Here is a 13,344-nt window from a genome sequence, read left to right as displayed (position 1 = left end):
CAGATTGATGAGTTTAGACTTATCTAACAAAAATCACTGTATGGTTCTGGGGCAGGGTACTAAAATGAACATAGTATTTTAGGAAGTTGAATATAGTATATAGTAACATATAAATCAGAAAAGACAGAGATGGGGGATTATCCAGAAAGCTGTTCCAATTACTGAGGTAAGTAAGAAGAAAAAGGGGAAAACTGGAGACTTTTGATTTAAAAAAAAAAAAAAAGGAAGAAGTTCTTTAGGGTATTTGGGACAAAGGCAGAGGGAAAAAAATGAAAAAAAAAAATAAGCTGCTGAAACAATGGGAGATTTTGAAAGAGTACAACTTTTGTAGGGGCAAGAATTGAAAATGTGTTTACTAATAAACATTTGAATTTAAGGTGATGGTGGGTCCAATTCTATCACCAGTTCCAATGTGTGTTTTTTCCCCCACACCACCAAGCAATTGTCTAACACTATCTGGGTATCCTATAATTCAACTCAATTCTGGCATTATCTACCTGGAGATAGCATCAGATCTCACAGGGTAAGGGCTCAGTTCCACAAGACTGCCCCCCACCACACACACACTTCAGGTGCCAACTACAAGTCATCTATGCTTCTGACTAACTGGCTACAGATTGGAGGTTTCAGTGACTCTCTCTTACATTTGATTAATTTGCTACAGTGGCTCACAGAACTCTGAGAAACATTTTACCTACTAAATCATCCATTTATGGTAAAAGGATATAGCTCAGGAGCCAGGTGGAAGAGGCACTGGGTAATGCATGGGGAAATGGTGCACTTCCATGCTCTCTACATGCACCACTCTTCTAGAACCAACGTGGAAGCTCTCTGAACCTTATCCTTTTGGGATCTTATGGAGGCTTCATTACATGGGCACGACTGATTAAATCATTGGTCATTGGTGTCTGAACTCAATCTCCAACCCCTCTCCACTCCCAGAAGTTGGGGGTGGGACTGAGAGTTCCAACCCTCTAATCACATGGTTGGCTTCCTTGGCAACCAGCGCCCATTCTGAGAAGTTTTCCAAAAGTCACCTCACTGGCATAACAAAAGATACCTTTATAGTTCTCATCATAAGAAATTCCAAGAGTTTCAGGAAGTCTGTGCCAGGAAAGGGGACAAAGACCAAATATATATTTCTTATATAAAACACAGTATCACAGTGTGCTAATCAAGTAAAAACATCTTCAGTTGGCTGATAATTTGAGACCATAATTTAGTGTAGTGATGAAGCAGGCGGCAGGCATTGTCTTAGTGTTTAGTGACACGACAAAATGAATCTAACCCCCATTCAGCGCACTGTGTTTTCTGCTCTCCTCTACCCTCAGTTTGGCAAGCTATGATATGAACACATGAATGACACAGTGTGATGTAGCTTAGGAATGGCACTGTAACAGTGCTTCCTATATAAAGATCATAGAATTATTATATTTTGATACTATTTGGTATATATTTGATAGGATATTTTGAACTCAGAGATGAACGAATGATGAGGTTCAGAACATGCTACCCCCAAATATGGCAATTTGGCATACTGAAAATTTTAAGCTGAAGGAATCTGATAAACAGCAGGTGTATGGAGGACTCTCTGACCTCCCCCAACTCCCCTGAAACTGGTCATAAAACCCTTTTGTGAGAAGTGCCCTCCCAATCCCAGAGGAAAGGAGCTTCCTTATTTCCAATGATAGAGGGACACTGAGAGGAACAGGCTTTGCTAAGTTTCTCTAGTTCACTACCCTTAGCACATACCCTTTCGTCCTATCACATTTTTCCAAAGCTTTCTACTCTTAGCTTATACTTATACTCTAGTATAAAAGCTTATACTCTAGTATAAAAGCACTCAGGTTTAACCATTTCTTCTGGTCTTCATTTCCTTACAAAGGCTCCTGTATCATGTAAAACATATTAAATAAATTTATGTGTTTCCCTTGTTAATTTGTCTTTAGTCTGACTAATTTATAGAGCCCAGCCAAAGAACCTAGAAGGGTAGAAGGAAAAAAAGACACTACTTTTTTCCTCCCCTACAGAAACATGAGAATGGGGTTATCCCAGCTACATATATAAACCACGAAATTCTGGCAAGGTGACATTATGTTGAATTGCTAGCCAAGACCTAACCCTTCATTAAACAATTCCCTATATAAAGACAGTTGGGAAATAGAATGAAAATTACTTTAAGTTGAATAGAATAAATTCATAATGAATTGGTGAGGTTACTTCTAATACAACAAGCAGTTGATTACAAGGATCTCAATGCTGCTGCTTCCATCCTGTATAATAGGACCAGACAACACACGGATGACCAGGAAATGACAGCATGACCTCTTCCTTGACAGTCCATCGGGCTGAACTAGTGATTAATCATTTTTTAAAGACTCACTTAACATAGTGACAATCACAGCACTTATGCAAAGAATAACTGCATCTCACTAAAACTTGCAACCAGGTTTGTAACTTAAATTCTGCAAAGAGCTCTCCCCACACCATTCACTGGAAGACACTCAGCATACCCAACCACACTCAGCCAGCTGTTGGGCACCCCTGACCAAGAGTGGCATCCATGTTCACAACATACATCAATCAATATGTGTAAATAGTTCTCATTCCTACAGCTGCTTCTTGTGATTTGAGTGAGGTATTGAGGGTATAAAAGCGGGACTTAAGATGAAAATGTAAGATTTTTAAAACAAATACCATTAAAAATTAAGCTTATTAAAGAGGGCACACATTGAATGGAGCACTGGGTGTTATACGCAAACAATGAATCATGGAACACTACATCAAAAACTAATGATGGGGGCGCCTGGGTGGCTCAGTTGGTTAAGCGACTGCCTTCAGCTCAGGTCATGATCCTGGAGTCCCGGGATCGAGTCCCGCATCGGGCTCCCTGCTCGGCAGGGAGTCTGCTTCTCCTTCTGACCCTCCCCCCTCTCATGCTCTCTGTCTCTCACTCTCTCTCTCTCAAATAAATAAATAAAATCTTTAAAAAAAAAAAAAAAAAAAAAAAAAAAAAAAAAAAAACTAATGATGTAATGTATGGTGATTAACATAACATAATAAAATAAAATAAAAAGATAAAAAAGTTTCTCTAAAAAAAATTAAGCTTTTTATCCTGCATTAAAAAAAGTTTATATCTTAAAGATAAAGCTCCTCAAAAAACAAAACAAGAAAAGGTTTCAAGATTTCTCTGCTCTTAACTGATATTGCATTTACTCTGACAACAATTATAATGTAAAAAAAACCCCTCAAAGATGATGAGAACAAATGCATTTATATATTTTTAAAGATTTTATTTAAATTCAAGTTAGTTAACACATAGTGTATGATTAGTTTCAGGGGTAGAGAGAACAAGTGCATTTAGATTCACGAATTATAATTCCTAGGAGTGTTATGATACTGGCACTTATTCTACAAAAAGATAAAAACAAAAACTTTTTACTCAGTAAAATATATGTTTAAATTCCTTAAACCAAGCAGTCTTTACAAAATGTATTTATCATTTTTTTTATTCATTACTTTGGGAGGTTCTAAATTCAGACTTTTCATTAAATATGACGTTATAATCTATCACAAGTAACCATTATATTTATTTATTTATTTATTTATTTTTTAAAAGATTTTATTTATTTATTTGAAAGAGAGAATGAGATACAGAGAGAGAGCATGAGATGGGGGGAGGGTCAGAGGGAGAAGCAGGCTCCCCGCTGAGCAGGGAGCCCGATGCGGGACTCGATTCAGGGACTCCAGGATCATGACCTGAGCCGAAGGCAGTGGCTTAACCAACTGAGCCACCCAGGCGCCCCAGTAATCATTATATTTAGCTATAAAATAAAAATGTAGCCAAGAAATCCAGTGTCAAAAACGAAAGATTTTTTCACACAATAGAATTGCCGTGATTTATTTGGAGTTTTCTGTATCTGTACAAACCTTTCCTCTACTGATCCCTAATAAGTATCTAAGCTGTTATATTTGAGTATATTTCGAGGCAGAAGACTTACTAATCACAGAACATATACATATCTCTGTCATTTGGTAGATGAAGAAACCGAGGCCCAAAAGAGTTATGTCACAGGCTCAGACTCTATCAGATTTAAGAGTTGTCTTTTGTCAGTAAAGTATACAACTCTCTCTAATTTACCCTAAAAAAGATGGCAGTGACTGGGGGCATGCTGTAATTCTGCTGAGTACTACTTACCACATGCAACTGACATACAAACGGCTGAGGAATAAAAATTTAAATGCAGGCATATACTTATTTATTGTGGAGGTTTCTTAACCTCAGCACTATTGACATTTTGGGCCAAATAATTCTTTGTTGTGAGGGACTGTCCTGTACACTGCAGAACGTTGCACAGCATCCCTGGCCTCTACACACTCGATGCCAGTGGCAGCCCCACAATTGTCACAACCGAAAAGTATCTCCAGACATCGCCAGCCACTGGTCTAATGCTGGGAAGAAAATCACTGAATTAGGCATTTTAAAACATTAAACAAATTTCTCATTTCATCTTTTCCACCATATCTGTTTTGGAAACTCTCAGAATTTTCTACTTAGTACCCTGACCCTAAACAACACGTAATCAGATGCACTAGAATTGTCCTGAAATGTTGTATCTCCAGCTGCAGATTGTATCAATTACAGGATGTTGAGTAAACAATGTCATGATAGTTAATAACAATAAACTTAGACAAATACGAAACTTATAAACCAATGATATAAGCTATCCTATTATTCTGATTCTCACAGATTCACAATTAATTTTTTAGGCTTCCCATAAAACTTAGCTTCATGACTTTTGGGACTCCTTTAGAAATTTTACTGAGATTGTTTCATTTTATAAAATATGAAACTCTCCACATTCCACGTCCTCCCAAGTATGAGCCCTTATTTTATTCACTGAGAATATTCTCCATGATAACAGTGTACATCATTTGGATCCTTGGAACATAAGGCTCTAAAATCCTATTTTCTTTTTTTCTAAAGATTTTATTTATTTATTTGAGAGAGAGAGAACGAGAGACAGAGAGCAGGAGAGGGAGGAGGGTCAGAGGGAGGAGAAGCAGACTCCCCGCCAAGCAGGGAGCCCGATGCGGAACTCGATCCCGGGACTCCAGGATCATGACCTGAGCCGAAGGCAGACACTTAACCATCTGAGCCACCCAGGCGCCCCTAAAATCCTATTTTCTTTTGCTTCCTTCCTCCCTCACCCTTTCCAATTCTTTGATTTTCCTCATAATATGAAACACTGCAAAAAGTAATCAGGGCATTACCGAACTTTTGGTTTTAAATGATTATTGCTGATACTATGCAATATTCTTTGCTTTTCGTCCTGACCTTCAACAAATTTTCTGATGTTCTGAGCAAGATTCCGGACACTGCTGGGAAGATTCCAAGGGTCTTGCTTGATGTGAAGCCTTAACCTTTTTGGACAACTCAGCTTTGGTTCCATTTCCTGCTGAAATTCTAAATAAATACAGAAAATCTCTTGTAAGTTTTAACCATTTACCAAACAGTTAACAAATCTGTGAGCTTCAGCATCCTCTTTCATTCCTGATGTCCTGGGTTATTAGCATGGTGGTACTTTCTCTAGTTATATTACAGGAGAAAATCGGTTAAATCTAAAAAAGAAAGACTAACCTTATTATTTTCTTACAAACATTGAAATAAAGAAGCAAATTTAGATAAAAACTCTATTTTCAACGTCCGAAACTAGATGTCAGAAAGTGGCAGCTCTAGATGTTGTTCTGTTTGGCTGTTCTGTTTACCAAAAGCACATTCCCGAGACCCCTTCCCCCAACCAATGGGCTACAACCAAGTAGGCATTATGCTGGTTTCAGCAAAAGCTGAAACACTTCACACATATGCCACACTTATATCTCTTCAATTTACTCATTCCTATTTATTCTAGTCCCTACAGGCATTGCACATTTTAAACTTGCAAAGAAATTTAAAAGCTCCTATACTGACTTTTTATATATATTCAAAAATGATCAAAATAGAATTAATATAAAGGGAATTATGAAACATGAGAAGCCATTTTCCTCTTACACTATGCTTTTACTTCATGACTGTATTATTTCCCTCCTTTGTTTCCCGATTGCCTATAATAGTGATTTTTTAAATCTTACCTTGTAATCCTTGACCTGGTGTGAGGTAGTTGGTTTGCTCAAAGGCCCTTACAACAGCTTGCCCTTTTAGGAGGTTGGTAATAGAATCCACCTACCATAACAGCAGAGATTTTTGAAAGTTACATACTTCTCACAATAAGTAATATACATTTCCAAGAGTAAATCTTGTGAAATATTTTTGTCTTAAAGCCACAATTATTTTTGCAATCTCATGATGCTTGCAAAATCTATCTTTAAATAAAATATTGGAATAAACTCACTAACACTTGCAAAATTTCTTACTATCCCATCATATATTAATATAAGATATAAATATACTCAATATATTCATTTTATAAAAGAAGATTTCTAGAGTTATTCTTAAAAATCCTAAAAGTCATCATAATCCTTTTCAAAGCAGTAAAAGCTTTTACACTAGGAATTTTGGTTATGGATATAATTCTTTTTAAAAAATGCAAAACACCAACACAAACACCAAGAGAATCTTGACCTTCTTGAAACTAGGAATAAAGTTAAGCAAGAAGTGTCATAAAGAATTCTGAAAACCTACAAAGAAACAAATAATAAAAAGAATAACTTCTGTTTTTATAACTGTACTTCTTCCAAGAACCATAAAATATTTGACAGTCACAACAACCCTTTGGGTTCATTGGCTAAAGAATATTTATTGCCTTTTAAATTGTGGAAATTGAGGTGAAGGGGATGGAGGGACAGACTGAGGCCTTTCCCTTCTTACTCTAAGCTCTTTTTACTATGTCCGGAAAAGGGATTCCTGACAGTTTGATCTGTGGAAAAAAAAACCCCATAATTGTCCCAATCATACCTGGCTGAAAAGATGCTCCAGGCAGCTATGTATCTTGTCCTGTTTATCATGAGAAATGCGAATGCTGAGGGGGAGCTCATCACCTAGATATAAAAAAATAAATCATCCGTCTTTGTTTAACATGCTAAAATATTTTAATATAAATAAAACTAAAAAATAATAATTAAACACGCACTCTTATTCCATCATGTTCTCATGATCAGATAAAGAATTCCAAAGGACTTAATAGCAATTAGGATATCAGATGATTGCTCTTTGAAATAGAGGTGGGAGCAGAGTGCCTCACAGGAAAAAACAATATATATCTTATGTCAATGATTTTTTTCAAACAGTGCAGTTTCCTAACTGTTAAATAGTTGAAATAAACTGTATATTTCAAAATGAAGATGTGTCCTAATCGGATGCGAAGTCTTTGTTCTTAACACACCCCAGATAAGATATCTGTAAGATCTTTCTATCAGTCAGTGTTCTCCTCATCATTCGGCTCCCCGTGCACCTACTGTCTCAGAAGTCCTCAGGTTCAAAGCCCGACCCGCCTCCTCACACAGTCAACAACCCCTCATGTTTTAGTACAACCTGTTTCCTGTGTACCTAGCCTCCTTGTAGTACCATGAAAACTCCTAAAATAGATATTAAGATCAGACTTCATTTGTTTCTCTCGTCTCTTTTTAATTCACTCTGTTCACAAGGGGATTGGGATGTTGACTTCATCCAGCACATGTGGCTGCCAAGGATGACTGATACGAGGTGAAAACGCAGGTCGATCACACAGTGTCATCCCTGAGAGGTATCCCCCAGAGGACAGGGAGCAGAAAGGACGCATGCCTCAGCAAACGCACCTGAGTCCATCTCATCGCTGTGAAAGTAGGAGCTGCACTGGCTGCTGCAGATGCTGGTGAAGGAGGCGATGGAATTCCTGTTGCTGTTGCAGTCGCTGGGAAGAAGGAGGCACACGTCACTTTGGGCGTGCATTTGTCATAGCCCTGCCAGTTCTTATCAGATACACGTGTCATGCCACAGTTAGACTTACTGATAGGTCTTAGAGAAAATGACGAGAAAGATAAATCTGGTTCGACTCATATTTTATCTTACACTTTAGAAAAATTTAAATTCAATCGTATTTCAAAATCTCTGAAGCCGTATAGGCTGATCCTGAATGATTTTTTTTTTTTTTAATCTGAAGGTAGAAAACTAGGAGTCAAACCACACTTAAAATTTGTCATTATCGGGGCACCTGGGTGGCTCAGTCGTTTAAGAGTCTGCCTCGGCTCAGGTCATGATCCCAGGGTCCTGGGATCGAGTCCCGCATCGGGCTCCCTCCTCAGTGGGGAGCCTTCTCTCTCTCCCCCTGCTTGTGCTCTCTCTCTCTCTACCTCTCTCTGTCAAATAAAAAAGTAAAATCTTTAAAAAAAAATTCATCATTATCTATTTGAGGTGGCATGTCTGTAGTTAATGTGCTGATAGAGACAGGGTCCTGTTTCATGATCTCTGCCTTTCAAATCTTTCTGGTAGCTTTCAATTATAACTCATCAGCTGCAGTCTGAGCTTCCCCGGAGGGGACCGGCACCCTGTCTCCCCCTCAGAGCTCAGCACTGGCCACCACACCTGGTAAGTGCTTGATAATGGTCAATGTCGAAGGAAAGAATGTGTAAAAGGTTTGTATGTGAATATGGACAAATTATAGATTTCAGAAAGAGTACAAGAGACAAAATACTTTTTCCCCCTCTCAGAATCAGTAAAAAGGACTTATTTAACTCTAAATTTACATTTAAAATTTCTAGTTTAACCTAGAGGGAGACTCGGAGGGTAATTTTAATTATCTGATAACTAGAAATTGAGGTAAGAAAGTATTTTTAGATCTGTAATTTCCCATTGGAGAAAAACCACAGGTTCCTATTGAACAGTCTACTGGTATCCTTTGAAGCTAAAAGTAAATGAAATGGTAAAGCTGATTAATCTGTGTTATATACTATTAAATCTCTAGGAATAATTAACTCTTACATATTTGTTAAAATCCTTTTCATGTAGAAATTGGGATAGTACAATGGTTAAGAGAGAAACCGTGAGCCAGATCACCTGGTTTCACAGGTAAATTATGTAACTCCTGTGGCCTCAGCTTCTTCACATGTAAAATGGAGTTAATATCAGCATGTGCCACACAGGGCTGTGTTGGGAATTATGTGAGATCATCCTGCTTCCCCATGTGTCTGGTAAAAATGTTTTTAATGTTAGCTATTAGTTTGTGCTAAACATCTCTGCGGAGAATAACTTTAATAGTAATTGCTTAATAGTTTTGCATTGTAAAACACGGTATAATAAATAACAGTGAATAAGAGAGGTTCTGTCTTTGATTAAAGTAAGTAAGACAGGAGGCGCCCAGGTGGCGCGGTCGGTTGATCATCAGACTCTTGTTTTCAGCTCAGGTCATGATCTTAGGGTCGTGGGATCGAGCCTCAGCAGGAAGTCTGCTAGAGATTCCCTCTCCCTCTGCCCCTCCCGCTCATGTGCTCTCTCTCTCTTTCTCTCTCTCAAATAAATGGTCTTTAAAGTAAATAAGACAGGAGATGCTGAAGCCACACACGCAGCACATATGGCCGGTGACGACAGTTCTCAATGAGTTGTCACGTGACACGAGGATTCAAAGGAGAACTAGCACTTTCACGTAAGGAACTTCACTGGAGCCACCATCGTTGGAAGGATGATGGTGGGCAGATGACAAGGCTTTGGAGAGAAGGTGTTACAGGTTGATTGCATCTCCCCCTAAAATCCAGAGGTTGAAGTCTGACACTCAGGACCCAGGAATACAACCTTGTTTGGAGTGAGGGTTTTTACAGACCTAATCAAGTTAAAATGAAGTCATTAAGGAGAAGATAGTCATCTACAACCAAGGAGAGAGGCCTAGACCTGATTCTTCCCGCACAGACCTCAGAAAAAAACAGCCCTGCTGACACCTTCATCATGGACTTCTGCCCCAGAACTGTCGGAATACAAATAAATAAATGTCTGCTGTTTAAGCCACCCAGTCTTTGGTACTTTGTTACAGCAATCCTACCAAGATTGTACAGAAAGTGTGCAAGAGAGGGGCACCTGGGTGGCTCAGCAGGTTAAGCGCCTGCCTTTGGCTCAGGTCGTGATCCCAGGGTCCCAGGATCGAGCCCCGCTTCTGGCACCTTGCTCAGTGGGGAGTCTGCTTCTCCCTCTCTCTCTGACCCTCCCCACTGCTCCTGCTCTTGCTTGCTCACTCTCTCTCAAATAATAATAATAAAAAAAAATCTTTAGAATGTGTGCAAGAGAAGAAAAAAAGACACAAAGCTGGTCATGGAGGTGAGCAGGAAAAATTAGTCCAATTCCCTTAGAACACAGAATATAAGAAAAAAAGGGTAGAAACACAACAAAAAGAACTCCTATTCACCACCCGACAGTCCAATAATCAGAAACAGATATCTGAAAAAAATGTTAATATAGGCTCAACTTGCTTATCTGCTATACAGGTTACATAATCTGTAACAGAACAAGTCCCCCAAATTAGGTCCACAGAGATGGAGAAAAAAATGCTTTCTCCAAATTACTCAGATTATGAAAAAAGAATAATTTGAAAGATTCTACAGGACCACACTATGCTTTGTCTGGAGTTGGTAATAGCCGGCGGTTATTTTGTGAGGGCAATAAACAAAAATGATAATCGAAATGTTTTTTTCAAGACCTCTGTGGAAAATAAGGAATCACATTTGACTGTGTTGATGAGATGAATTTAAGGAATTAATGAATTACCTGTAAGAGTCTCTGTTGCTGATGGTGTCATGACCTGAATCTTCTTGCTCATCTCCTGCCATATTAAAACAGACTCGTTTGCTATTTCTTTCTCCCTTCTCGTTGTCACTGTCTGGTGGTACTATGCACTCTGATGTCTTACGTTCTAATTTAGGAGAATATGTTATGGAAGACATAAGGCTGCAATGTGATATTAAAAAAGAAAATAAGTGCACATTTTCAAACTGGCTGCCACAGGTAAGTACCTTACTTATTGAATATGATAGGCTTAGAAATATTTCTAGAGTGTTTCTGTTTCAGATAAAATTAATCTTTGATTGTATTAAAAGACAGTCACATGAAGTTCACTTTTTCCTGTCAGAACAAGTAACAGAAACAGCACACAATTTAGCCTAGAAAACTGTGCTCGAAACCTGGTTCCGCCACTTACTAGTTTCGTTATCACAGCAACACTATAATTCTCTTTGGCATCTATGGAGAATAGCTAGCCCATATGATTCTGTGACAATGAAATGAGAATATACTCCAGTACATAAAGGGTGTCACCTCTCTCCCCTAGCCCTTATCACTACCATCTAAAAATACCTAGACAACTTTAAAGTGCTACCCAAATATTAAAATAAACACTAGACGTGCTTACATATCCTCACTGGCTTACCCTCAGATATTAAAAACCCATCTACCCATCTACCCCCACTTTGGGTTTCTCCCAAGCTGTCTCTCTTTGACAGGAAGAATATCATGTGGTCAATCCTTTCTCACTGCTCATACAAGCAGGTGTTCTGGCCATCACGACCGTAAGACATTAAAGAGTCACATACAATGTGAGGACAGGAGGCAGCAGGGGCTACCCCCATATCATCCACAATCTAGTCACGATGGCATGTCGCGAATCTGCCCAAATGTAAAGTTCTTCCACTTGAGCTCAAGGCTAAAACACAATCTTCAGTTCTGAATTGGTGTCACCCTTGATGTGGACTTTGGGCAGCAAGGATTCCATCACTCCAGACTTGAATGTTGGGCTGTATTAGAGTTTGTTAGTACTAACTCAAAATTATGCAAATGTGGAATCAGTCTTTGCTATCACACAAATTGCTGTAAAACTTGCAAAATGAATTAAACCATATCTTAACAAACGGCCCTTGCATGGCCTCTCCAGCCAACAATCACCTTCTCATTTACCAAGTACGGGCGACATTCTGTTCTAGTCCACAGCACTTATGTACGTATCTTCACGCTCATTTTTCCACAGCAATGTCATGTTTATTTCAAGACTATGAGAATGTCCTATACCTCTTATGTACAACCCATCAAGTCAAACCCAATGCTGTGCACTGAGTAAATATTATGTTAAGAGATTTCACTAATTAGTTCATTAGACACATCTATTGTACCATGCACTGTTTTGGTGCTGTGCATACAGCAGTTTACAAAACAAACAAAAGCCCCTGTCCTCTTGGAGCTTAGGTTCTACTGCGAGGAAACAAACAATAAACAAGTAAATTGTATAGTATATCACATGGCGACAAATGTTAAAAAGGAAAATAAAGAAAGGGAGGGAGATGGAGCTGTGACTTCAAATAGTGTAGTCAGGGAAGGTCTCACTGTGAGATAACATTTGAATAATATTTTGGCATTTTATAGCTTTTAGGTACCAGTGAAAATCAGGGGGCTGTGTTACATTGCTCAAGGCCCTGTGAAGCTATAAATTATTTTTTAAACAGTTTTTCTATTTGCACAGATACTTTTATGTCTTGGAAGACAGATGTGTATTTATTTACTCCGTCCACCCAAAAGCTTAAAACATTAGATTAACTCTAATTACCCAAGCTCTACACTGCACAGACAGATGAACTCTGAATACCAAAGAGGAAGGAGATGCAGGAGTTCTCATTTTGCAAGGAGTACTCTGTGCTTTATGTATCTTTTAAATTAGAAGTCATGGGACCGAGCATCCTCATTTTTTTTCAAAGTCATATGAATTATATTCACATAATATAATTCACTGCTTTTCATTTTAAGCAGCTGCAATCATGCTTGCACTGACCCCATGGGAACAAGTGTTAGGCTTACAAACAAATGATAGAAAAGCAGTGTTTCTGACACCATGCTTTTGCATAACATTTCCAGATTCTTAAAAGTAATAATAATGCATAAATTTAGCTTTATATATGCGTGCATACAGAAAGAGCTTTCCTTCACTTTTGCTCATATAAAATATTGAGCTACCTACTCTAGGTCCATTAATTCTCAATTAAAATCCTGAGCGGCTCAATCTCCTTCTCATACCCTTGATGAATAAAGATTTTTCTACATAGTATCCTGCATCCACCTGTGTGTTCTTCTATTAAACTGAGACTTAAATATCACCATATTTATCATTTTCGTCATACCTAACATTTGTTGAGCTCTTATGCTAGTCACCATGCTAAGGACTTAATTCATTCAATCCTAAAACCTCCTTATGAAGTAGGTAGGACTATTATTATGGTGAGGATCCTCATTTTGGAGATGGGGTGAATGAGACACACACTTATATACATATACTTTACAAATGATGCAGAACATCCCCTCCCTGCCTATCATTTATACACTCTGGAGGGAGGAAGGAAGTCATT

The 13,344-nt window shown here is 38.3% G+C and overlaps 1 protein-coding gene across 1 annotated transcript in view; it reads right to left on the bottom strand.

Annotated features, from left to right (window-relative positions):
• The window catches only part of PREX2 (phosphatidylinositol-3,4,5-trisphosphate dependent Rac exchange factor 2), a 284,920-nt gene that overhangs the window by 97,231 nt on the left and 174,345 nt on the right, over window positions 1–13,344 (bottom strand). The window contains exons 26-30 of the mRNA XM_044914225.1: window positions 10,727–10,906; window positions 7,795–7,889; window positions 6,956–7,038; window positions 6,133–6,223; window positions 5,339–5,467 (exon numbers count right to left, since the gene is read on the bottom strand). Of these exons, the coding sequence (XP_044770160.1) occupies window positions 5,339–5,467; window positions 6,133–6,223; window positions 6,956–7,038; window positions 7,795–7,889; window positions 10,727–10,906 (578 nt within the window). The remainder of the gene's footprint in view (window positions 1–5,338; window positions 5,468–6,132; window positions 6,224–6,955; window positions 7,039–7,794; window positions 7,890–10,726; window positions 10,907–13,344) is intronic.

Source organism: Neomonachus schauinslandi, chromosome 4, assembly GCF_002201575.2.
Source record: "Neomonachus schauinslandi chromosome 4, ASM220157v2, whole genome shotgun sequence".
Classification (NCBI taxonomy): Eukaryota; Metazoa; Chordata; class Mammalia; order Carnivora; family Phocidae; genus Neomonachus; species Neomonachus schauinslandi.
The sequence above is the reverse complement of the archived record's forward strand: the minus strand, read 5'-3'. Positions and strand labels throughout refer to the sequence as shown.